This window comes from Chinchilla lanigera, unplaced genomic scaffold (assembly GCF_000276665.1).
Source record: "Chinchilla lanigera isolate Chin_1 unplaced genomic scaffold, ChiLan1.0 scaffold00015, whole genome shotgun sequence".
Taxonomy (NCBI): Eukaryota; Metazoa; Chordata; class Mammalia; order Rodentia; family Chinchillidae; genus Chinchilla; species Chinchilla lanigera.
The window spans coordinates 20,422,448-20,449,546 of NW_004955416.1; the positions used below are offsets into that span (position 1 = coordinate 20,422,448).

General features: G+C 47.9%; 1 protein-coding gene across 1 annotated transcript in view; it reads left to right on the forward strand.

Moving 5' to 3' along the window:
* Slco3a1 (solute carrier organic anion transporter family, member 3A1) overlaps positions 1 to 27,099 on the forward strand; it is a gene marked incomplete at its 5' end in the record, with an annotated part of 296,905 nt that overhangs the window by 235,508 nt on the left and 34,298 nt on the right. Inside the window, 4 exon segments of the mRNA XM_005381597.2 lie at positions 2,812 to 3,075; positions 17,532 to 17,696; positions 22,823 to 23,021; positions 24,886 to 25,024. Of these exon segments, the coding sequence (XP_005381654.1) occupies positions 2,812 to 3,075; positions 17,532 to 17,696; positions 22,823 to 23,021; positions 24,886 to 25,024 (767 nt within the window).

Sequence of the window (27,099 nt, forward strand, 5' to 3'; positions counted from 1 at the left end):
AAGATTCTGCACTGAGTATTCACATTGCCAGCCAAGTAGAGGGTGATTTTCACTGTAACTAGCTGAAATACTATCATAAAAATATGAAATACCTCATAAAAATACTATCTCTCATAGATGTGTAGAAAAAAGAAGTGTCTCAGACTGACTTGGCCTCCCTGCTCCTGAGGTAGTGCATTCCAGCCCTGAGGAGTTTCTCCTCAGCAGTTTTCTCCCTACCACACTGCCACACTGCTCAGGAGCACTGAAATGGAGGGGAGAAAAAATCAGTATCTTCCCACGCAGCCAACTACGGTTTTCCTGGATCTGCAGAATCCTACCTTCAGCTCCCCTTCCTGCAGGCCCCTTCCCCTCGTCCTGCTCAAGTGTCAGGTGTCTCTTGGGTCTGACCCAGGTGACACATCCTTCCCTGGCTTGCAGCATCAGCTTGCCACACACATACATATACCTCCGGGGAGCGCGCTGACACCTTTGCATAAACAACAGCTGCCTTCCTCACCACACCCCTCTCCCTGGGATGTTTACTCACACGTACAGCAGTCACTAACTGCCTGTGACTTTCTACACGGTACTAATTTTGTTCCTCCAACTGCTAGGATTTCTCTCCCTTCACCCACTCACATCTGTCCGCCTTTATGGAGCCCGTAGACAATGGAGGGAAATGCTGAGCTGCCTTCTGCTGGCTTTTGTTTCCATTCATTGCTTGGTATCAGGTAAAGAAACACAGTAAGTGATGAGTGAAAACACTCCTGCGAAGTTACCTAAGGCAATTTTTCTTCCTTCTCTTATCCTTCATTTGCATAAAGATGCTGTCAAGATCACCATGTGTTTTCTCATGTTTGAAAGAACCATCCATTGCTTAGAAAAACCAGCACTGAGGAGTTTCTCCTCAGCATTTAAAGACCCTGTTGTTGTTGTTTTTTTTTTTAAAGACCCTGTTTTTAAAAAAAATCCATAGAAATTCCTGTTGATGTACGTAAAATCATAAAAATAACAAGAGCTGCCATAAATGAAAAACCTACTATGAGCTGGGATTCTGGTTCACTATCTCTCCTCCTTGCAGTGGCTTGGAGGGGATGGCATCTTTATTTTGCAAATGATGACACCAAGGCTCAGGGAGTGGTAAGGCTGGTCAAGGGCAGAGCTGAGATTCAGTCCCACACCCTCTGAGGCTCACACACACTTTTCCCCAGCTACACTAAAGCACCTGGTCCTTCACAGTACCATGGTGTGTGCTTGTGTCAGGGTCTCCAGGACAGATCCATGTTCCAAAGCCAACTTGCCACCTTCTAGAAGAGCTTCTCATCTTAGGTCCCTTGCCTAAAGCACACATTCATCATTACCCAGGGTATACAGGGAGCACAGCAAATCCAAATGATCAAGAGCGAAGGTGCAGCTGGGTGTGTGGGCCTTGCTGTGCTGGTCCTCCACCTTCAGTTCTGTGAATCTGAGCAAAGAACTTAACCTCTGTTTCCTCATCTATGCAAAATAGGGATAATAGCCCTTACTTTGTAATGCTGAAGGGAGCCTGGACTGTGACAGCTAAGCACGTGCTCTGCATATTGCCTGGAGCAGAGGGAAGCCCTCCATAAATGATGGTGGCATTATCATTAATGCTGGCTGAAGAGTGTTCAGGGAGAGCATTTTATAAATGGGGAAGCATTCATCTGGTGTCTGCAGTCATTCCTCCCCCCAGAGCTGTCCATCCATCTGGTCTAGGCCCACAGCACTGTTGGTCTTAGCTCATACGCTATTTCCCAGGTCTCCAAGAATCTCCTTCTGGGCTCTAGGAGTATCATTTATCATCAGAGAGCCATTTCTAAGCAGCTCATCCGGGAATGCTGCTTTGCAGGGAAGCTGCATAGACAAAGAAGGGAAAATATCAAGGAGTAAGCTGTAGGTTATGTTGCCATGACTTCAGCTGGCAAATCCAAGACGTAAGAGTACAAGCTAGCAAACCACATACATAGTGCCCGTAAGTGCACGAGTTGGCTGCAAAACTTTCTGAAAGAGGGCTGATGCCAAGCCACACACCGCCAACAAGTTTTGAACTAGCTTGAAAATAGAGGGCTGCAGCCATAAATAGCAAGCTACCTCTACTGAGAGCTCAAGCATGTGCTAGGAGCTAGTCTGAATGCCTTATGTCTGGGGTGGTTCATGTGATCTTCTCAAGGACCACTGTCCTCCTTGTCAGCGTTGTACAGATCAGTAACCAGAGGCATCAACAACTCAAACACTGACCTAAAGTCCCACAGAGAGAAGGGGACAGGATTTCAACCCAGGCAGCCTCGGTGTTTATCGGGTCCAGCTTCATATTCTTGACCTCTGTTTTGTGCCTGTCCTTTTACACAGTGAGCCTGATTTAAGGCAGAGAGAGTGGATGTTGAATGCGATTTCAGATTAGCTTCTTTGGGGGAGATGAGAGTGACTGTGCCTAGTAAAAAATCTACCCTTGAACAATAAATGTTTCCTTGTGTTTTCACAAACACACCTTGACAGCGCTGCTAAGCCAGACAATTCCAGCCTAAATTCAGAGGCTGTCTGGCTTCAAACTGTTTTTGTTTAGACTGATATAAACCCAGGGTAGACAGGAAAATTAAAGCAGGAACGTGCTTAGTCTCTGGCTCTGGAAGAAACAGGAGCGCTGATGTAGAACAGATAGGTTTCCTAGCCTGATGCCCGGTCCTCCCAGCCCAGTCCGTTCCTGGAGCCCTTGAATTCTCCATGCAGCAGATTCAAGTCCTCAGCAAATCCCCATAGCCCGCATGCGCCATGTCCCATCCCACTGAGGTGTGCTCTTTCCCCCTGCAGGTAACCTGGACATCACTCCGGACGACCCCCGCTGGATCGGAGCCTGGTGGGGCGGCTTTCTGCTCTGCGGTGCCTTACTATTCTTCTCTTCCCTCTTGATGTTCGGGTTCCCACAGTCCCTGCCTCCACACTCAGACCCCGCCATGGAGAGCGAGCAGGCCATGCTCCCGGAAAGAGAATATGAGAGGCCCAAGCCCAGCAACGGGGTCCTGCGGCACCCCCTGGAGCCAGACAGCAGTGCCTCCTGCTTCCAGCAGCTGAGAGGTAAAAGACACCTCCTCCACTCATGGTCAGAATAATGGGGCATTGAGGTGGGACTGGGTACAAGGCATGGAGACCCTCAGGACTGCGTGCTGGAGGACTTGAATTGAGGCAGAATAGTACTTGTTTTGAAAGATTGGCCCTCACCAGCCTTGCACTTAACCTACGACCAGATTTGCTTTAAAAAAATGCAGCCGGGTTTTATTGACAGGATCTCAGTGGTTTATATAGGACCTGATGTATAAATAAATATAAATGTCTGCAGATGGAGAAACACAAGAAAGGGAGGGAGGATGCTAAATCATCCACAGAGCTCTCTTGAACACTTTTGGGCCACTTATGAGCATCTTGAGGCAATAAAGGGCTTCTGAAGTTGACTCCCTTTGCCTGGGACAGGCACCTTTAAAAAGCCACCTCCAGAGTATGTTTTTTTAGGTTCACTCTGTCCTTACACTGAAGATGAAAAATGCACTTCTCCTCCAGAAAGAAATATGAGCCCCTCTTAATAACCATCTTAGTTGTTTTTCTCTCGTTGCTGAGACGAAAACCTGACACCCAAAGTTAAAGGGGGAAAGGTTTATTTAGCTCACAGTCTGTAGAGGTTTCAGTCCATAACTGGCTGGCTCCAAGGCAGGATGGCATGTGGAAGAGGGCAACAGTTCATGGCAGCAGGAGACAGCAAAAGCAATAAGAAAGAGAGAAGGGACAAGCCTCTTTCTGTCCCTTATATTGTATGCTGCTGGTGTAGCACTCACACCCTCAATCCTAGCCAGAACTATGCCAAACCAATCAGTGGACTGATTTACTAATCACACACCTATAATCCAGCATCACACACTCTAGATTCAGCCACCTCTGGAAAAACCCTATGATCTCATGAGGCTTTCAAGGGGACATCTAGACACAAACCATAATGATAAAAGTCCTACTTCAGAATGCAGTGGAGAGCTCACTATCATTTTTAAAAGAAAGGAATCCAGCTTTTGTGATCAAATAGCCACAAACGATGCAGAATGAAAAGTCTGCCCCTGATTGTTTCCGTCTCCAGCAATGTCCATTCAAGGCAGGGAAAATGACAGCATAGCTGAAAGTGACCCAGCAACCCCCAAATCTGCTCACTGTCACAGCTGCCCCCGGTGAGCTACGAGTGGTGTTTCCCGATGCACATGACTCTGTGCTCTGGTCTATCAAAGTACACGGGGCTTCAGGAATGAGCAGGAGCAAAGCGGGGGGATCCTTGCCCAGGAAGCTGGGACAGAGCAAAGTGGGTGACCAGGTGCCTCTCTCCGGGCACTGAGCACTCTCTGCACAGCAGACACAGCCTTCCGGGTCTCCCTGCAGCACCTCCTAATGCCAGCCGTTTCTTTCCTGAGCACCTGTAGAATGAGGGGCACCTGCTATGGATGCTGGAGAATTGTGCTTGAGAATCACAGCCGGTGCCCAGATCACTGTCTTACTCTCTCCCGGCTCTGCCGTCTCACCCCTCCTGGCTTCATTTCCACACACGTGAAAGTGTCCCACACGTCTCTCCTGACGGCACTGCCCTGGGAACAAAAGCAGTGCCAGCTGCAGACTGTTAATTGTACCATGAGTCCATGAGGAATTGCAAGAACTGGTGCCAGTTCTGAAAAGACACTAATTTAATAACCTAATGTCATGTCTGACCCCTGTTCCTCACCGGTTTGTACCAGTGTTGTGATTTTGAATTGTCCAAAGAAGGCCATAAAATTCATTCCTTGGAGTCCAGATTGCAGCGGGACGTGAGAAGCCCACCCAGTTTGTGCCCTGTGAGGTCGCCACCCCCTTCATAATCATGTACTTAGTGAAAGAGGCCCCCCAAACTAGATCACTGCTGGGAGCCCCAGCCAGCTAGAGCGAGAAGTCAAATGTGCTGCTAAGGGTACAAAGGGCCCACTGACACTGCTAGTAACCAGACCCACTGGGATAAATCAGTCACTCTCACTGGCACGAGAGTGGCTTGGCAGAAGGCATGCTGGCCCGGAGTGATGATGACAGCAGCCTTTCCAGACACTCCTGGGGTGACGGCTCTGTCTTAGAAGACGTGCACAGTGATCTCCCATTGTTCCTCTCTGGGCATACATGATAAAAAGATACAGCTGGGCTAGCAAAGGGCTCACTTCCAGTGAGAGGCCACACAGCAAGCCAGGTAAGACAGCCCAGGGTGGCGGAACACAGCAGCTAGTCCCTAGGAGGTTCCCAAAACACAGAGAACAGGCAGGAAAGGCCACCCCTCCTTGGGTGGTGAGAGGGTCAGAGGTGAAGCTGCCACAGCTTCAGGTTGCTTGGGTTACCATTCATGTCATCATTTGTTCCATTCCGTCCGTATTTACTGATTCCCTACCAGGGGCTGGGGACACAGCTGTGACCAAGTGGCTTATATTTTGGAGCTTATATTTTAGTAAGGGAGGATGTGACAGATGAGGTCAAATGAATGATGGCATAAGCACCATGTGGCCGGCACTGGAGCTGGCAAGTGCACCGCTGGGTAGGTGGGTCCAGAACTCACCAATTGTGGCCCATATCCATGCTGCACTTCAGAAGATTAATGACTTTGCATTTAGGATTAGCAGCTCTCAGAGGCAGTTGGTCCACTAATGGCCTAGACTCTGTCCCAGCAGGAGAGGCAGGCTGCATCTCCAGACGATTCCCCCAGAGCCGGAGCACAGCGACGCGAGCTATTATGCTGATCAACAAATCTTACGCGTGCCAGCCTGTGGAGAGAGGCCACGTGCTTACATCCTTTATTTTCCCCCATGACACAAGTATTTTTGGCACGTGACCATTTTCTGCAGAAGCACCATGCAGTGCTACCTGGTGTTCCCAAAACAACTTCATCTAATTTGCATCCCCGGCAGCATACTATGCATTTATGGTACAAATAAGTATCAGTGTCACACATCACAGGAATTAACATGGCTCTCAAGATCTGCATGTCACTATTTCTCATGCATATCACTTGAGCTTGTAGAAGAGTTTCTTATTCTGCCATCAATCTGTGTGCCCTGTCATGCTCTGCAGGCCCCTGAGCAGAGCAGTTAAGAGAAGCTCTTCACCCACCACCCCAGGCTTCCCCCAGCTCCTGGGAGAGCCACAGAACAGCCTGCCTGGAGACACACCCCCACCCCCTGGGTTCAAATCCAGCTCAGCCGCTTCCCAACTGTGCAACCGTGTTACCTATGTCCACTCACTGTTAACAACAGGAGCTGGTTTACACTTTACAGCAGCTACGTGAGGTTGGTGTTAGCGCTTATTCCCATTTATAGAGCAAATTGAGCTGTGGTGGTGTGGACCTTTGGATCTGTGGCACTTCCCCCATCCAACAGGTTCAAAGGTCCATTTTCAGTTCAGTCGGCCAGCAGTTGAGTTTGCAACCCTTAGCAGAGTCTTGTTCCAGAACAACCAGGAACTCCCCAGCTTGTAGTGACTGTCACCTAGGCATTTTACAAAGCAGGCAGCAGACGAACAAGTTCCTGGGCTTGTTAAACTCCAGCATCTCCCCCTCAGCCAGAGCCTGCCAGTCAAGGCACAGTTTTGCAGCTCACCCCTGAAACCTCTTTTAATCCTCAACTGAGGCACCTCCTTTTGATCTTGTTGTTTGGATGACTTAGCTCTCAGGATTCACTTCACCCCTGTCCTCTGTGTCTAGCACTGTCCTGTCCCCACTTGCTCACAGGTAAGCCCCATCTTGGCCAGGACTGCCATGACTTCCAAATCTAGGAAATACTTGAGGTTTGCAGAATGGTTAGGGAATATGATAGACAAATATATGATGATTTCATTATCCAGTATGCTAAATCTCATGCCGACAGTTTTATGTTTTATGGTAAGTTATCTCTGGTGTCATTTGCCCTGGGAAACTGGACGGGCAGGACGTGGGTTCCCTCTGCAGTACATACCTGTCCCGGCACCCTCAAGCTCCCTGAAGTCCCTGGAACATGTTAGGTGCACTCCAGTTGGCTGTCATTTCTTCCTGGAATCCCCCTCTTCCCTGGGCCCCTTCTGGGCTGGCCTCTATCCTCTCCTCCCCAGGAAGCACCCCCACAGCCCCTCTGTGTACATGTCCCTGTGTCCCCATGTGCAGTTAGCTGTATTACTCTGTTGTCCATTTGGCCCCCATAAAACCCGTTACTGCAATACCAGGGTGGTCTGTCTGCTCTTCAGCATCTATCTGAAGACTAGGGGTTCCCCAAGCGCAAAGTTCTCATTCATCTCTTCATTTCTAGGGTATAGCACAGGGCCTGGTAACATCAGCAGAATGAATGAAGTAACAAATGAACACTTTCTTGCATCCATGCACATATGCGTGAACACACATGCACACACAACAGCCATCGATATTTGTCTTCTGTGTATTATCATATTGAATCCCCCCCAGCCCTGCGAGGGATTGGTACTATTTAACAGGTAAGGAAATGAAGACTTAGGATGGAAAAATATTTGAACCCTGGGAGAGGCGCTGTCTATATCCTCTTGACAGTAGACTTTCTCCTAAGCATAGATAGCACCACCACGTTCTGATTTTCCAACAGAATATATTAAAACTCTGGCTGCTGGTTGCAAGGGCACAGATGTACTCTAAAACAGTGGGTCTTCAAACAAGGCTATAGCTAAAAGGTGGGGAAAAATCAACTCCCTGCCAGCCGTGGCACATCCTGACCTTCCGGTAGGTTTTGTAGCTGGGACAACTACAACAGGATCAGAGATTTAAAACCCACAGGGCAAGCTCTGCCTTTCATCACCAAGGCACAGGGCAGTGAAAGCTGAGTACTCCTGTCCCTAAGCCCTTCATGCTGACTGCAAAGTCCACCTTTCCAAGTCATCTTTCCATCCCAGAAAAGGTAGCAGAGCCAGGTGACAGCTGAGCAGGCCGGGCCCTCAGGCTGAGTCTTAAACGGCACAACCCAAGTCTGGGAGATGATTTATAATTTCCAGCACATTCTCTCACCGTCCCACTCTGCCCCTGCCTTCAGCTCATGGCACGGGTGTTGTAGCTGGTCTCTGTGCCACTGAGCAGGACACCGGAGCTGGGTGTGGGGAGTGATTCCCTGCTTCCCACAGCTGGACCTGGGCCCAGGTCTCCAGACTCGAAATCCAGGGCTCTTTCTGCTGTTTCCTACAAGACCCACTACACTGCTTATGAAAGGACTGAGGAAAGAGAATCAGCCTGGGGCCCATATAACAAAAGCCCTTACTGTATCTGATTACTTTCTGCTCCATTTGCTTCTGGAATGCAGCGCCCCCAGCTCCAGGGAGCCTCACTTTTACTGGCATTGAAATCTGCCTGGGCCCTCTGTACCCCCCATACTGTACCATACACCCATCCTGACTTCAACTGATTTCATCACCTAAATCCCTAGGCAGCCTCCTGCTCCTGCTCCTGCTCCTGCTCATGCTCCTGCCAGAGCCCCTCCACTCAGATCTTAGAACACAGCTGATTGTGTTGCTCCCTGCTGCTGGGGGAGGGGGTTTAGAGACAAAGCCTTTCCAGGGCCCCAGCTACTTCTGGGGCTCCTGCCCTTGCTGCCTCCACACTAGCCTCCCCAGCCTCCTTCCAGTCCTCTTTCCCCCTCCGCCCAGGACTCTACTCTTGCTTCCTTTGCCTTAAATTCTACTTATTCTCAGGGGTCAACTCCCCATCGTGTATGAAGGTTGTTTGTGCCCTTCCGACAGAGGCATCATTTGTGGGTGTGTAATTATTCACTTCCTCCGTAAGCTCTGTGAGCGCACAGACTTGATCTGCTTTTGCTCAGGTCCTAGTACAGACCAGGCACTAAATCCCTGCTATTTGCTAAGTAGGAAATAAACAGATGGGTGGCCATGCATCTCCAAGCCCAATGCAGTTTTCTGCTTTCCTGAAAGCTCCCTCGCTGCTCCCCCAAATGCCCTGTCAGGCAAGGTCTGCTCCTACAGTCCTGGCTGCCAAACTGCAAAGGATCTGCTGGACCATTTGCTGAAGCCCATTGCCCTGGTGATGTTGAGCTTGGTCATGTTACTTGCTGTCATCTGACAGCTGTCTGGCTTCCTGGTAAGGTGCGTACTCACCCCCTTGGCCGGACCTGGGTCACGCCCCTCGTTTGCATGTCTCTGCCAGGCCTCTTTCTTTCCTTACCAGTTAACAGTCAGCTTTACCTTCATTTTTCTTCATTAAGAGCCTGCACCTTCCAGCCGAATGTTACTGTTAGAAGCCTGATGAGGGGAGAGTTCTTGTTCCACAGGGCAAAAAGAGAGCGCTTTTTATTGCACGATCTGTCTTCAGAACTGTGCTCTCCCCTCATGTAGATTTCCCATGAAAATCTGTCTTGATTTCACGGCGAAGGGGACCATGGAGCACCCAACCACTTGAAATCCCGGGCTGGGTTAGGGTTTATGTTATAGGTTCCTGAGATGATTGGTCTGTATTCTGGTTCTACTCTTATGGGTGCTGATGGAGCAGCGCTGGGTGCCAGCACTGGGTGACTGTCTGTGGGAAAGTGCTCTTTACCAAAAGCCACTGAATAAACACACGAGAAGGCACTGAGCACATGCCAGGCACTCTGTTGATGTTCCTGGAGTGTTTGATAGGTGAATGAATGAATACACGAATAAGTGAGCAAGCAAAGGAAATAACCAGAAGGAGAGGCAGTGTGTAGAGGAGTCCCCACCTGGGCTAAATGTCAGAGGGGTTCCTACATAGTTGTACTTCTTCAGCTGACATGCTGGGGTAGCCCACTCACAGATAAGCTGGGGCACTCTGGACCCTAGGACCCTCTGGGCAGTTCACAGTGATGTTAGGACATGCTTTGGGAAATAATTCTACAAACCCTGGGTGTTGCGATGGGCATTCGCATCAACTTGAGGGCTTTACTTTACCTTTTCTTTTCTGAACACTACTATCTTTCTTTCTGAACTTTCCAGAAGTGAGTTCTCGCATGAGTAGAGTTTTCATTTGCATGAGGGCTAGATGCAACCAGTGCCGCTGAGGTGAGGTGTGTTCCCCCAGGTGGCGTCCTAAGCGGCTGACTTGAAGCAGTCACAGCGGCTGTTTCCTTACAAAAGACCTTATTCCTCAGTCACTTCCTTGCTCCTGCCTCTGACATGGAAAGATACAACGCTTGGATCTGAAGAAGGTGCCACTTCCTCCCGGGAATCTTTTCTTTATTTCTGCCGTCTCGGGGTGAACCTGTGCTTCCCACTTCCCACTCAGAGGGAGGGAAGAGACCAGGTGTCACAAGTTTGGAGCTGTGGTTTGCAAGATGCCAACCGCGCCTCTGCAGATGCTCCATTCTTGCTTTAAAGGGGCTCATGGGGGCAGGAGGGCACCTGACTCCTTTTCTCCTGGGCCTCCTTTGTGGGGTTATGAAAAATTGGTGATCTCAGAAGAACCAGTGGAATTTATGGGCTCTGTGTTGTCCTTGCCAGTTCCCACCAGCTGGTGCCCAAGTTTCATTCCAAATGCTTGTTACCAGTGCCGATGGGTTCTTGTCTGTTCCTGTAAGCTGTGGCCTCCTCTGTACACAGGAAGCATCACTCTGCCTGCCGTCTTCTAAAGACAGGCCAAAAGGACACCTAGTAGCCATTTCTTGTAAGTGCACAAGGAGAAGGTGCCAGGGAGTTTCCTTGACAGCCTGGGCCAGACTAGGGGCAGGATCGGCCACAGTGATGAAGCCACAGTGGTCTGAGGCTGGAGCCAGAGGCTGCATGGATGGGCACCAGTGTGTGTCAGGCACTTGCTCCCACAAGACTTCTGGACACTGTGGGCCTCCTCTTCCACTTGGACTTTCCCCAACCCCTACCCAAGGAAATGCGCTCGATGCCTCCAGGATCAGCAGTGCAAACAAAGAAAAGGTGCGCATTGTGAATTTCTGGCCTCACAGGCAAGGAATCATCTCGAAAGACCATGAGCATGTGGAATTTCACTGATAGTTTGAACATGAATTTGTCTCTGTTTCCATAGTTAATGCTTCATAAGAGACTGTAATGGTTTCCCTTCAAGACCTTGGCATTTATTCATTCATTTATTCATTTAGTGGATTATTTAATCTACCTTGCATTTATTACCATCTGCTCTATCGGAAGTGGTGCCCTCGCCAAATGATGGAGTGGCTGTGTCCTTGTGCTCAAGTGGCTCCTCACCACGAAGAGTCAGGAGGACCCAGACGAGGCATGATAAAGTGGTGGCAGCTAACCTTGGTCACACTGGGAGCCAATGCGGTGGCTGTGAAACATTCATATTATGTCACAATGCTCCATTTATTTCTGGGATTCACTCTCTCTTTGATTCAGTCTTGTACCTCTGTCAGAGTATTCAACATCTTCGTTCGTCCTCCCTCCTTCCCTCCCTCTCTCCCTTTCTTATTCTCCTTTGGATCTCTCTGTTAGGATCTAATAACTTTTGTTTCTCTCATCCCAGTTCCTTCGACCTCTCTGTGTTCTTGTGTCCCATGCATTGTGATATGTTTTGTGACAACTCAGCTTTCAGAAAACAACTTTTAGTGATCCCAATCCCTATGAAAACCTGAAAGTCAGAAGCACAGACTGTGGAATTTGGGCTGACTTGAGTTTGAATCCACTCTATTTTACTGTCTGTATATTCTTGGGCAAGGTAGAGTTCCCAGCCTCTCAAAGAAGTCTTGGTTTCCTCTGTCTCAAATGGTGATAAGGCTCCCTGCCACTGGGATGGTTGAGAAGCCCTTAGCGTGGTGTTCCACCCAACAAGCTGGTTGGCCCCACAGGCTGCTGTTATAATTACTGAGCAGTTGCATACAGGGCTTCGTCTGCCCTTTGCATTTCTTTTTTTTGTTTGTTTGTTTTTGTTTTTTCTCCGGTACCGGGAACCGAACTCACGACCTTGCGCTTCCTTTGCATTTCTAATAGTGGTGCACTGAAAGCAATATTATTAAAGAAAAAGAAAGTCAAGGTTATTTTCAGTAGAGAGATCAAATACACTGAATAGAGTTGAATGGTCTACCCTGAGCTCCACAGTGACCACTGCCTGGGGCACCAGCAATTTCTGGGGAGGGCTGTGGATGACCTTTGCTTCCTAACCTTCTGTTCTACAGCTTTGTCATCTGCAGGAGGGGCATCTCCTTGGGAACCCTTGCCTCCAACAATGTTCCCAGGAGCTCAGCCACCACTCCCTGACCAGGGCTGCTGTGCCCCAATGTCATCCCCACTCTGTCACCAGTCTGCTGACACAGATGCCTTTCCACAGCGAGCCAGGCATCCTCATGGCTCTGAGACACACTGTGCAAATGGCAAGGAGCCCAGGCACAGTCCATAATGTGGCTGTGGATCACTCTTATTTATGTTGTTTCTGATTCTCATTGAGCCCTCAGCTGTGTGCCGGAGATCCTGGACCACATGTTTTCTACAGCAGGTCTCATTTCATCTCCACAGCAGCCTGTGGGATGTAGTGATGTGCTGCAGTCCCAGACCTGCTAAGTCTCAAAGCCAGAATTTAAACCCTTGTTAGCCTGGCTCCATTCTCAAACATCAGTTTATGCATCTTCACTCAACAAAACCTTTTGTACTATACAGAACTCTTCTTTGGCTTTCTTTCCCCTTTCTTTCTCACCCTTCCCTCTCTTTCTGCTTTCAAAAAACTTAGACAAAGCCCCAGATCCATGCTACTTCTGGTCACTTTTCCTATCTCAAGTGGGGATGTTGTTGTTATTATTATTATTATTATTATTATTATTATTATTATTATTATTATTATTATTATTATTATTATTATTATTATTATTATTACTACTACTACTACTAGCACTATTATTATTACTACTACTATTGTTGTTGTTGTATTTCTAAGAATTAAGGTGCACTTTTGGTTAGCAGGAGTAGCCTGCATCCTTAATTAATTTTCAAACCAAGAGCAGCGGCACACTTAGATCATGTGCTGTGGTGACAGGTGCCATAGCTGGACTTTCTGCTGTGCTGCTCTCACTGTAGGAACCACTCTCTGCCTCAGTTTCCTTATCTGTAAATGGGAGGTTTAAGAGGTTCCAAGATCACAGGTTTGTGGTGTATTGGTGCATGATGCTTTAAAAGGTAAGTAGGTATGTAAGCAGTTCGATGGTTTTTGGCACCCATGAGATGTTCCATCAAAATTAGTCCTCTAGTGTCCCTAGACCTGCCCTCTCCCTCCTGAAGGCCCGCATAAGTTTACAAGAAGTCTTAATCCTGCTGGAAAGCCTTTGAAGGCTTGCTGTAGAAACCTTGCTTTCCCGAGAGATTACTCCCCGCTGCTGTTCCCAGCTATGCACCATCCTGCTGGTGATAGCACAAGGCTCCCAGTGAGAGTGGAAAAGGTTTCCCCGGTGGGTGGGACTGCATAATTCAAGACAGCCTCCCATCCAAGCCCCCATCTTCTGGGGTGAAGCAGGAGGTGGGAGGTAAGCATTGCACGTGTTTGGTTCCTGGAATGACTTCAGGTCATCAGTTTGTGTGGGCCACCTGTGGACTGCCACCTCCTTAGAAAGAATTCTATGGATATCACTGTACATTAGAATGAAAAACCTGGAAACACTGGGATATCCCTGAGATCAAGCTAATTTCAGAGTCCTTCCCAAAGTGGGGTATTGGAAGGTACCAGTAGGGTGAACTTCTAAGAAGGAATCATCTTTTGAGAATGTTATCAGTCATTCTAATAAAACCAAAAGAACAACAGCCTTAGAAAATGTGGGGCATAAAAAGAACCCATCATTTCTAGAAGCCAACTGGCTTCCCTTTTTAAAAAAAGTTCATGCAAATAAATGCATTGAGACTTCCCCAGGCTTTCAGTGCAATGCTTCTTGAACTTAATGATTTTCACATCTAATTCAAGGAGAAATTAGTCATTAGATATTAAGACAAAAGCAGGCAGACTCCTGTCTTGACAAGGAGTCCCTCCTACAGGCAAAGAATTATCTCTGGAATAATTAAAATGCTTGCTGAAGTATAAAAATATTCCATTAACTGGAGTTGCCTTTGTTGAGCAAAGATCTTTCCTATCCCCAAACAAATGACGACTCGATCAAGGTCAAGGAGCTACTGGGGCCTAAGGAAGTACAGTGATTCAACTCAAATAATTTCTGAGTCAGAGACTAACATCTTCAGTGGGAGCATCTTCAACAGCAGTCTAATGTGTGACTGGGTGTGGTGGCTGGGGTACTGGGTTCTCCAGCGTCTAAAGGGAGTCTACCCTAACAAAAAAGATGGGTCTACTATGAAAGGCTGCTGGGGACTCACTTTCCTGGAATGTCCCCCTGCTGCCCTGCATCACTGGCAATGCTTCCAGAGCCCAGCTATCTTAATCCACAAAGAGTACAATGATGGAGTGTTGTGTTATTTATCAACCAAAGCACATAAGCAGAAAGGACTTTCAGAGTCATTTAATCCAGGGACATATTGTGATCACCCAATGACATTCGAACTGCTCCCTCTAGAGTGTTAAGTTCAACACTGCTAGTATGAGAAACCAGTCCTTTGTCAAAAGTTATATAGTCAGTGTGCCACACATTATAGCCAAGTGGCCTTCATTCAGTCGTCAACAGAGATTCATAATGGCAGAGACTTCGCATCTAAGGAGTTTTTGTACATAGACTTCATTGCCCTCTGTTGACACCCAATGTATTCTTTTTCTATATTTGTTAAACAGTCCACATTTTTAAACACTACACAGTCAACATTCCTCTAAATATTTGTGTAATACTTAAAAATAGTACAGCTTTAACAATAAAGAGTTTAACATTTAAACGCAGACTTTTAAAAGTAAACACTTCTGGGCATTTGTTTGAAATGATATGTCTAAAAAGCCAGATCGTCATAAATGTTTAATACCCTGTAAAGGAGAGACAAAACACAGGTAAAGACCAGTGCAGTTAAAATAAGTGAGGTTATAAGTGTGTGAATACCAGGGATTTAAAGTTGTTTGTTTACCATCTTTATTCTTATTCAGAACCTTTTTAGTTTTGGTTTCATTATTTGTGCATTTCTTTAATCCCAGCCTTGCCTTCCCAAGGCTTCCGTAATTTTACAAGCAACCATCCTCAGAATAGCCAAGGCAACACCTCTGGCAATCGTCTAGCTGCTACTCAGATGGGAGGTGGGAGCCACTTGCTCAGCCCATGTTTTGAGCACCTAGTCATCCCACCTAACCCATTTCCACAGCTAAATTCCTTTCCTTATGTCAAAGAACCCTTACCTCCCTAGCTTTATTGAGATTTTCATTTTTGAAACTTGGTATCTTTCCCAGAGATGATAAATTTTAAGTTTTGTGACTCTGCCAGTTCCTAGTCCATTGTTCTGTCATTGTGATTTATTGAGCTTGTCGGTTAACATTATTAAAAACTTATGTATCTTCTATTATTATTTTATTCTAATTAGTTGGGCCATTTAGAGGTTCCATCTCCTAGGAGATGCGATTGAGCCTGGGTAATGAGCTCTCTTCTTTAGGACAGCTGGCTAATTCATCACCTTGGAATGCAGAGTTCGACTGTCTACCCACCTGTTTATTTGGAATGGATTAGTTTTTCTAAGACTTGGTACAGTACCTGTTTCACTTGAAAGGCTGGATCTTATGTCTTCTACTTCCATAGGTGGAAACAAGTGTACTGCATGCCCAATATTCTCCATTATCGTGATTTTAGTGGAACAGAGTTACCCTAACTTTAGTCACTGGCTTGCTACCTTTACAACTCTTACCTTACCTACACACGGCCTGTACTATGATTTATTATTTACATAAGACTTTAAATCTATTCACTTCTAACCTAGAATGATCATGAGTCACAGCATATGATATACCAGCTACATTTCGGCTTACTTTTTTGTAGATAGAGTCAGCCCTCTGTATACATCGGATCCTGTGTCTACAGGTCCAACCAACTGCAGACTGAACATATTTGATACAAAACTGCATCTATATTGAACATGTACAGATTTTTTCCTTTTCATTCCCTAGACAACATAATATAGCAACTACTACTTACATAGCATTTATGTTATTTTTATAGTGTAAGTAATCGAGAGATGGTTTAAAACACATGAGAGAGTATGCATGTGTTATCTGTAAATGCAATAGTATTTTGTTAGGAACTTGAGCATGTATTGATTTGGGTACCCAAGGAGGGTCCTAGAACCAGTGTCCTACAGATACAGAGGGGAAACTCCCACCTTAAAATAAAGGTATAAATGTAGGTGTGACAAGGTTGTCCTTGTACAGTCAGAGCCCTCTTGAGCCCCGGCCAGACACGCCATGCACCACTGTGGAGAGGCAGAAGACAGTGTGCCAAAGGTTCTAACTGGTGGAAATGTCCAATTCATGTGCTTGTTTTCAAAGGGTTTTTTTTTCTACAAAACCTCATGTTTAAAAGCACCAGTATAACAGGAAGTGTTAGTGGCTTAAGAAACCACAGACTTTAAGAAAAATGGAGTCTAATAAAATAAGAATGAAATGTGAGACCTCGACAACACTTGCTCTCTGGCTCTGTTGGTGTTTAGAGCCACAGAGTCCTTTCCCACCACCTCTCCCCAGAGCCCTGGGCCTGGAGCTGAGTGGGGGGCTCCCTGGAGGCTGCATTGAGGTATGAGGATGAGATGTAGGAAGGGCAGTGCGGTAGACAAGAGCCCCAAGCACAAGACCTGGGTAGGGCGGAGCTGAGTACAGCTGAGGGAGAAGCAGCAGGAACCAGCAAGGCCAAGCAGAAGAAAGGGGTGCCTTTGGGAGCAGATCAGATCACCGAGGGCAGACAAGAAACCAGAGCAAACAGGGTGGATTTCAGCCAGAGTGGGGTTTGGAGCAGGAAAATGATTTGCCCTTTTTTCCCTGGCTACCATGTAGGGAGTGACTGTATCAACAATGCCAACCATGACCCCAGTCACATCAGCCATGTCCCCAATTGACAGCTGGTGGGAAGTTCTTTCCAGGGAGACAGTGAGGAGAGGTTGGCATGGGGCTTGTGTCTGTTTCAGAGGGGACTCAAGTTTCATTTCCTTCTTCAAACTGTTAAGAAATGTATTTTATTGACACACATACACAGTGTAGTTGTATAAATTTAGTAATATGCATAATGTCATACTTGAATATGTTGATGTACATTTGATTTATATATTTTAGTTTCCCTTTTGAGAAACAGACCCTAAATTTCTCCTTTTGTTGGTGGTGGTAGGGAACATCTTACGATCATTTAAAAATGTTTTATTATTTCTAGCTAACTGTAAGAAGTTACGGTGGTTTCCCACTTTAGTAGAAGATAGTTTAATTGGCAGAATGCCAGTGTATGATTCGAAGCCATGGTTTTCATGGACAACCTTTACTGTATAGGTTTTGACCTTAGCAGCCAGGTGTTTTCTGATGCTGCTTACAGAGATGGGCAAGAGTGGGTCAGAAAGGACCTCTGGAGCTGGAGACCTCAGGATGGAGGCTCAGTGTGTGTGACCTTCACCCTTGACCTTCTGCTGCTTCTCCCTCCCTCCAGTGATCCCCAAGGTCACCAAGCACCTGCTGTCCAATCCCGTGTTCACCTGCATAATCCTGGCTGCCTGCATGGAGATTGCAGTGGTAGCTGGCTTCGCTGCCTTCCTGGGGAAGTACCTGGAGCAGCAGTTCAACCTCACCACCTCTTCTGCCAACCAGCTGCTTGGTGAGTGTGTCCCTCTGTCATTCTGTCCTGAGGGTCATGCTCTGAGAATTTACAAGAGCCTGAAGGGCCCAGCACTGTGCTGGGCTTCTGTATATAAGGAATTTTCATGTGTATTTTCTGGGTGAGATTTACATGATGATAAGGGAGAAAATATAAAATTTGCAAAGGAAACATAGCGAGAGGCCGGGAAGTCAAGAGAGTGGTATAAACTGGAAAATTTAAAAGAATTATTATAAAGAAAGAGGGCAATCAAGATGAATCTTGATAGGTTGGTAGGTGTTTGTCAAGCACATAAGAGAGCAGGAGTGTTCTTGGGAACAAGAAACGCATAGTTGAATACAGAGCTCAGAAGGTATCCCATACCCATGCCAGTGCCTAGGGCAGACATAGCTAATAGATCGCAGCACTCCTTCACAAGATCAGGCATATCTTTATAGTTCTTCTCAATAATGATTTCAGGCATCTCCTCCCACTGCTTTCCATGGCAGACATAAGTAATGCATCACAGCACTCCTTCCCAGGTTCAGGCATGCTTTTATACAGTTCTCAATAATAGATTTCAGGCAGTTTCTGCTAGTTGTTTGAGTTGGCACACAAAGAAAATCAATTTGCCTTCATGAGAAGCAGGAAGAGAAATGTGGTCACACAGCATATCTTAGTTTGATTTTCATTTTGTGGCAGTTTATTTCCCTCTAACTCCCACAACAAGAAAACTGCATTAGTTGAGCTGATCAGTGTAGATATTGATTAGCAGTGGACCAGAGACAAAGCAATTGAGGGCCAGGGAAGAGAAAAAGGAATCTGCCCTGTGTTTCCAGCTTTGCCAGCTGGTGACACCATTTGTGAAAAGTAGAAATAGTTCAGAAGGATCAGATCTGGAGAAATCTTGAATTCAGAGTTGAAACTGCAAGGCTTCAGGTGCCCAAGATGCTATACTTAGCTGTAGACTCAAAGGGGTGTCTGGGTTAGTAATGCAGAATAGTGTAGTTATATATGTGTGTGTGTATATATATAGAGAGAGAGAGAGAAAGAGAGACAGAGACAGAGAGATTTAACTGCATCAGTATGTGGATGGTGGTTGAGGAATGAGTGAATTTATATGAGGAAAGTATATAAATGTTTTAAAAATAGGGGTGAAACTCCAACCTGCAGGCATAAAGGAAGCTGCAGAGCAATTTAGCAGTATCCAAAGGAAATCTAGATAGTGTGGGTGATGTGCATTCAAGGGAGAGATAATTCTAAGAAGAAAGAAGTGAGAGGTGACCCCAGATGTCTCTGCCAGCTCTGACGAGGACAGGTATCCTGTCCCCAGACTGTGTGTGTGGAGAGCAGTCCAGGATGGGGGAGGAGCAGACAGGGAGCATCCCGCTCCACAGAGAAAGAAAGTGGCCTGCAGCTTGTGTTGCACAAGAGGGGCAGGGGAGACTTGAGCAGGCTTCTGAGCAGAGGGAAAGGAAACAGCAGAAGGCACTTTGCAGAAGAGAAAGGAACTGAGGATGGGCAGCCCACAGTGGAAAGCTTATTGAATTCCCTGGAGAGTAGAGCGGGACACCTAGTCCTGTTGAGCATAGAATCACGGGCCAGCCATGGGGTGGGTGTAGGGGTTCAGCCACACACACTTTATCTTCTCTGCTAAGTAGGGGTCAGATCTGTGGTGAGGAGTGGGAGAGTGACATTTTACCAGCTTGTCCTCTAATATCACCCATCACTTCACAAAATGGCCAATAACCAAATGCCAAGGGGCCAAGCATCCTGATTGTCAGATGCACACTACAAAGATGCTTTGGCACCTTCCCCCCATGACAGTACCAAGTGCTGTTGAGGAAGTGGAGCCACTGGAACTCTATACTCCAGCTGGGAATGCACAGTGGTGTCGCCCCAGTGGAAAACCCTTCAACAACACCTGTTAGAGCAAAGTATATGCCTTCCTGCGCCTTGATCCATGGGCTCCACTCCTGGGCGTCCATCCAGCAAAAATGAGTGTTTACATCCACACATTATATGCATATATAACAACGTTCAGAGCAGCTTTATGCATAATAACTCCGAATTGGAAATAGCCCAAATGTCTGTCAGCAGCAGAATAGGTAAACAAATTATGGACTGTTCGCACAGTGTACACTGTTACGCGGTATAAGAAAGAAAGTACCTTGATTCAGGCTTCCATGTGGCCAAATCTCAGGATCGGAAGATGTCAGGTGCAAATGAGAACACATTTATAGGTGTTAAAAACAAGAGTAGTTGATGAAGGTGAGGGAGGCCAGAAAAACGGTTGCCCTGGGACTAGCCGACTAAGTAGGAGGGAAACCAGGGAGTCCCCTTGGCTGCTGGAAATGCCTTAATCTTGGCCTGAGCACTGGTCACAGAAAGGTCTCCAGATGCAGGAGTTCATCGGGCTGTTCCCTCAAACTTTTGACACTTTCACAGGACATAGCATCTCAACTAAAAGTCACAGTCAAACCCTGATCTCATGGATGAGCCATGCAGCAGTCTCCCCTCACTGGAAACTGCTAGGGGAACACATGCTTATTTTTTTCCCTTTTTCACCGATAAGTCTTTCCCATTCACTGTTTTGTAAGTTTTGTTTCCAAGAGGTATTAGGCAAATGCCATCAGCCCTTTAATAGGTGCCTGGCAGAGGGTGGGTAAAATACACCCCTTTATTATTAAAGTGGTAACTTCTTTGCTCTCTCTGATGCTCTCAGGTTCTTGCCCTGCAGCACAGGAGGGTTGATCTCCCTCCTTTTGATTCCTTTGCTGCTCCACCTTACATTTTGATGACAATGGCACACTTGCTTGGGCTTCAAGATTGTGTCCTATTTTAGAGCAGATGCCTAGGTTTCTTATTGACAAACAAATCAATAGCTTCAGGGTAGAAGGTCAAGAAAACCAATTTTGCGTCCTTGTTCCTGTTTGTCTCCCAGTGATTTTTTCCTATTAGAGTATTTTTGCAGGGTTTGGGGTGGGGGTTCTCCCATCCAGACACGGAGGCAGGCAGCACAACGCCCCCTCCCTGCGCCCTGTCTGCAGCATGGCTCCATCAGCCTGGAGGGGAGAGGCTGGCAGGGACAGCTAGGGAAGCTCTTTTAGGGAGCTGTCTCTTTGGTAGCCCTGGGAAACAGGGCTGTGCAGTTATCCCGGGGCAGCAAGACAGGGCTCTGGGCCACCCATAATGTCATCTGCAAGTGGGACAGAGTCAGAAAAGAGCAACACAATACAACATGGGCGATTGAGGGGCTAATGCTGCTGATTTATGAACAAAGTAAGAAGGACCCAATCTGCATAAGTTAACGTAATGAGGATGGAGTGGTGGTGGGGCAGTGCTGATGACCGCCTGGAGCCTGAAGGACAGGCACACACATCAGGGAAGGAACAGGAGGCTGATGATGCTTGGAAGAAAGATGCCCGAAAGCCTGTTATTGCCATGGTTACCATCGCCACCAGGTGACACCCCCCATGGTCTTTGCTAGAAAATGAGACAAAACACAGGCTACACTCTGGATATTGGCATGCTGTCACTGATGATCACTCCTACAGATCCAGTCTGTGCTGGTTCATTCATTCCAAAAATGATGCCTTAGTGCCCATCCCATGCCAGGTACTGTACTAAGACACTGGGAGTTCCGGCTGGACTGAACAGAAAGAATCGAGAGGTTCTGGTGCTTGGGGAAGAGGCATCCCAAGAAAGGAAGCAAGAACAAGGAGAGGAAAAATGAAAATATAAATGAGGCAGCTTTAGACAGCAGGGAGAGCCATGGAAACAGTAAAACTGGGTGAGAACAATGAGGCACCTCAGGGCTGGTACAGGTCCTCTCTAAAGAAGGATGCGGGGGCCAGGCTGTCCTGGGAATGCATACTGCAGCTCCAGAGCCTGGGGCACCTGAGCTCCCTGACCTTTTCTAGAGGAAGGGAGGAAGGAAGGAACGGAAGGAGGGAAGGAAGAAGGGAGGGAGGAAGGGAAGGAGGGAGGAAGGGAGGGAGGGAGGGAGTGGGGAAGGTTGTGGCTTGGGATGGAGACAGAGACACACACAGGGCTACCTCATGAAGATTATTTCTGTACCCAGGAAGAGAAACCAAGCATAGGTTTGCTAACAACAGCAGATGACACAGAGGTGTGTGTTATTTTAATATGACGGGCACTATTTTCTTGCCGAGCTAAGCCTCCCTGATTATATTTTCTTACCCTAATATTAAAATTAATTTGCATTCCCTTAGCACATACCAGCTGGTTGATGTAGTCGATTGACCTGGAGGTTGGTTGATTGGCAGGGAAGAAGCAGCCCGGACTGAAAAATTGGCCATGCATAATCTACACGGTAGATAAATGACACACAGTAATTGAAAGCAGAGTTGTAGATGAAATGAATCAGAGCAGAACCAAACAAAACAGAAGATTGGAACCCCGAGATCCTTTGGTCCTCCTAAAGTTCCATGGGTCTCTGAGAATCAGAAATAGCAGCTTTAGGACCTGCTGCCTTACAGATAGCTCTGTGTACAAGTGAGAGAGAAAGAAAGACAGAAATATATGTGTGTGTGTGTGTGTGTGTGTGTGTGTGTGCGCGCGCGCGCCAATTACTCACCAAGAGATACCAAACCTATTGACTTGACTGATGCTATTTCCTGAGTGGCAGACTGGTTAAAAGACGGCCTGCAGATTGGTGAGCTCTCTGACCTCTGGCTTAAATAAACTCAGCTCTCCGTGGAGCTCTTGCTCCTTGCCTCCTTAAAGAGGAAGAGAAAATCCCCCAAATGGCCTTGTGTCCCCTTCCCACACCACCCCGGAAAGGCAGAGAACGCTCTCCTGCTCCATCGTATTTGTAGTTGCAGAGCGTCCGTCTGTGTTTCTGGGCTGGCTTTGCTCTTGCTTGTCCTCATGTTGGCTGTGTGTTTCCCATGAGGGGTCCAGTAGGATTCACGTGTGTGTGCAGTGAGATGCGTGGTAACTGAGGTTTTTTCATCCTTCCCCCTTTTTTCTGGGAGCTGTTAGGACAGAAACGAAGACCCTGGAGTTCTGTGCATGCAGTGATGACACAGTGGGGTCACAGGGGACTCTCAGGGCTTGGCCTCAAGCCTGTGGGAACCAGCCCTTCCTTCCCACTCATGGCCCTCCATCTGCTTTCCTTCCAGGGATGACAGCCATCCCATGCGCCTGCCTGGGCATCTTCCTGGGTGGCCTCCTGGTGAAGAAGCTCAGCCTGTCTGCCCTGGGGGCCATCCGGATGGCCATGCTCGTCAACCTGGTGTCTACTGCTTGCTATGTCTCCTTCCTCTTCCTGGGCTGTGACACGGGCCCTGTGGCTGGGGTTACTGTTCCCTATGGAAACAAGTGAGTACTGGAAATGCCAGCTTTGCCCCTGTCTCCCCGGGGATGCCAAGGCTGCCTGTCTACTGCAGGTTCATAGAGCCAGCTTGGGCTCTCATGGTGAGCGGAGGACATCAAGGCATCTTCTGTCCAGGGTCAAAGAATCAGACTCTTCCCACTGAGCTCTCAGTAGAGCTGGGGGATCCCCCCAGATCACTCACAGTGCTGCAGTTGGTACTAGACTTTAGGAACGATGGGAAGAGAAAAAATAAGAATAAATTATATTTCAACATTCAGCTTTGAAAGACACGATCGGTTTCAGTAATTCCTTAACTATCAGCAGCTGACGTCACACTCCCAGTGTCCTTCGAGGTTCTGGCCCCTAGTCACCATTTTGAAGTGGTGGAGAGAGAAAGAGAAGGAAAGAAAACAGGCAGAGAGAAGGGCGAGAGGATAGGCAGGAAGTTAGCTAGTTCTTCCTGGTTTCCTAGTTCGTCTCCTGCGTCTTTAGACCAGAGTCCCATTAGGATGACCCTTCCCAGGAAGGAAGGAGCATCTTCGTCTCTGTCCCCTTGTCTGCACAGGACTCTGAGGTTGCCTAGGGAGTCTGGCTTGGAGGTTGATCCTGCAGCATGGTGGCCTGTGGCTTACCCCTTCCTTGCTGTCCATAGCCAGGGTCCTCCGCCAGGTCTGCTCCTGCCCTTAAGCTGGAGGATGCAGTAGCGCCAGGGCTCTATCCCGCACAAAAGGAAAAAACAGGAGATGAGCAGAGTCAGTTATCTGTAGGTCTATAAGTCATTCATGTACCATATTCCCCTCCACCTCCTTGCTACCACCTCTGAGTGGCCTTGTCTAACCCTCCCCTCTGGTCCCCATCCCCCTGTCCAGGTGTGATGCCTTCTGGCTCACACCTGCTGTAAATCCCCCACTGGAACTGCCCAGGTCACACGCACATGCATTAAACTGCAGTGACTGCAAACACGGAGCCTCCATGGAGACATTATGCTTCTGTGAAAAGCGAAGAAGCACGTGCAAGACCCACGGTGACACTGCCCTGCTCTCCTCCCTCTGCTCCCCTCGGTGAGCTGTGTCTCACCTGCCTGTGCCCCAGTGTCCTTCTCCACAAAGCCCATGGAGTGCCCCTGACAGTAAGTGAAATACTATGTGGAAGAGCTTCAGCTGAGCACCACATGCACCCAGACAAATAACCAGCATCATTTTTGTTCCTCCGTGGTGCCTGAGCCCTAGGGGCCAGTGCAGAACAAGACACCCTCTCCGCCCCTTCTCTCTCCTTGGTTTGTGTGCTCTGGGTAACTGTGCCTTTAATGACACCAAAGGAAATGGAAAGCAGCCAGTGTTATTTTGCTTGGGATATTGAATCAGTCAGACAAACAGTAGTTATTGGAGCCAGTCTAGTGGTGGCAGTGTCATAACCACCGTGAGGCTTCCTGTCTGCAGGGGAAGCATCAGACAGACCTGAGGACCAACCCAGAGTCGGGAGGAGTTCAGCGCTCAGCTATGGGGGGTGAGCTGGCACCATGGAAAGGGTAACCCTGCCCTGAGTCCCTGCTGCCACCAGCCCAGAGGGCGAGGGGGGTACCGATGATCAAAGGGCCCTTTCCTCCTCCTCCAGGAGAGGAGCCAAAGCTGGGCTCAGCTGCTCCCGAGCCTGGCATCGTTAATCCAGGCACCATCTGCAGTGGGCCTAGACCTGTCCTCACAAGATGAGAAGGACTGAGGTGGGAAAAGGCAAGGAGAGACTAGCAAGGGATGCTACAAGCAAGGTGCCCCGTGGCTGGTCACAGCAGAAGGCATAGTACAGTCCCTGGCACAGCCTGTCCCAGACCGACCTGTTTCTCAGGGGCTCCGTGTTTCCCTTCTTCTCCAGCTCAGTGCGTGGCTTGGCCCTGAACCCCCACTCGTCCTGCAATAAGAACTGCAAATGCCAAACCGACTCCTTCACTCCAGTGTGCGGGGCAGATGGCGTCACCTACTTGTCCGCCTGCTTCGCCGGCTGCAACAGCACGGTAATGGGGAGCTTCGGATGGGGGGGATGGCACGGGAGAGCAGGCAGCCAGAGGAGCTTCCAGCCCAGGGGCCAGGGCAGCAGCGAGCAGACAGAGGGTGCATACCTGCTGCTCTCCATCGCTGCGGCTTTTCTGCACCTGCACCCTGCTGTAGAGGAGGATCCTTCCCCAGGAGGATGAGAGGACCGACCAGCTCCTCGGGCCTCCTTGCTGCTTTAAGTGGGTTTCCAGAAGCAGCACGAAGCATTTTAAAGTAAAAACTCAAAAGCAGTTGTACATAGGAAGCCAGAGGAAGAGGTTGTAGCTCAAGGCACACGGACAAGTTGTCAGTGGAATGGCCTGTCTGCGTAGGTAGTGAGTACCCCATCATCAGAAGTATGTAAAGACCAGAAAATGATTCATCAAGAAAAATCTTCCTTCAGAACTGAAACCCTCTGACTTCCCTACCAAGTTTCCTTTGTTCTTTTCAATTAATGCCTCCTGCCTTTTTTCCATCTTCCCAGCCATGCTTTTTTTTCTTCTCGGCATGACTTTTGCAGCTGGCTGTGAGCCCGAAGCCTCCTGTGTTCTTGGCATAAAAACCACGGCCGGGTGACAGGTAGCACAGTCATGGTGCCCCTGCCCTCCTGGGTCTCTTGCACCTGCTGCCCTCTGTGTCCACAGTGCCACTGCCCAGGGGCCAGCCTGCCTGTCTCCTGTGTGAACCAACACAGCAGCTGCCTCCCTGCTGCCCAGGATAACCGCTTCCATGCTGTCCTCTCCACTGCAGCCAGGAGGGGCTCTTTCTGATGCCACCCTGCCAGCTGGGAGAGAAGATCCAGGGCCTGAGCTCAGTTCTTACGTCTTCCTTTTATGGTTCCAGCTCTTGTTTTCAGGTTGTGTTCCTCATTTTTTTCCCACAAAGCCTATCTTTTGTACTTCTCTTTCCAGTTGGACAACTCCTACTCACCTCTCAATACCCTACTCAGATGTCCCTGCCTCTGAAACAATCCCTTCCCTCCCTCATCTCTGGAGTTCTTGCCTCTGAAATCTGGCACATGTCATTTCCTGAAGGCCTGTCTCATTTCACTGCAGTGAGTGCCAGACATATTTGTCACTTGCTCCGACATTTGCATTTCTCAGGCAAGGGCCCCGGTCACCCAGAAGTGCTTTGTAAGTGTCCCCACAGTGGGTGGACAGCAGGGAAAGCATGGCACCCAGGCAGCTCCTCTTGGGACAGCTAGACTTGAAGTCAGGCCCTTCCTCCCCTTCCCAGATCCTGGATCATATGAAAGCTGCAGTTTCTCGGAAAAGAAAAATGGATCATTTATTTTCATTTTCAAAGATTTTATTTTTCTGTGCTTTTAACATTTGGATTCCTGGCTGGTTATTAACATTTTCTGTAGATAAAATAAATCACCATGGGTGGGGGGAGAGACCAGAGAGGAGAGAGGGATTTTGTAAAAATTAGATGATAAAGCAATTTTTTTTACAAGGGTAGAAATATATAAAAAGGTTTGGGGCCTTGAGAATGGTTAAAACAAAAATACAAGTTCTTATTTTTCATAACAATTTCATTAACATTTTAATATCCAAAAAGCCATGTTATAAATCAGCCTTGCTTATTGTCTTATTCTGAGGATTGCATTGGCTCCCCGGGGCCTACCATCCTAAGACAAAACAAGTCTTTACTGCAGGAAATGCACTGACCAAAAAATTGTCTTTAAGATTGCGGTTCCCCTGATCTTGCATGTACAAGATTTTTATTGAATAAAAAGCTTAACCGGGTCCACGGTCGCTTCTAGCTGCTGAAACAGCAAAGCTGTGGGATGCAATTATAGGACCGCTGGCTCCTTTGCTGCTCTCTCTGGACATGACACTTATTTCCCCAGGCACTGGCCTTGTCTTCTCACCCTGGAGGCCCCACATCATCCAGGGAGCAGACGAGGCAGGGAGTTCATTCTCCCCCAGGATTGACAAGTCACAGACCCCAGCAGGCCCAGGGCTTGGCCAGGCTAGGGTGGGCTGGGGGCTCCATTCCTTCCCCAGAGCAGCAGATCTCTGGATGCTCTGGCTTTCGACAGGTGGATTTGGGG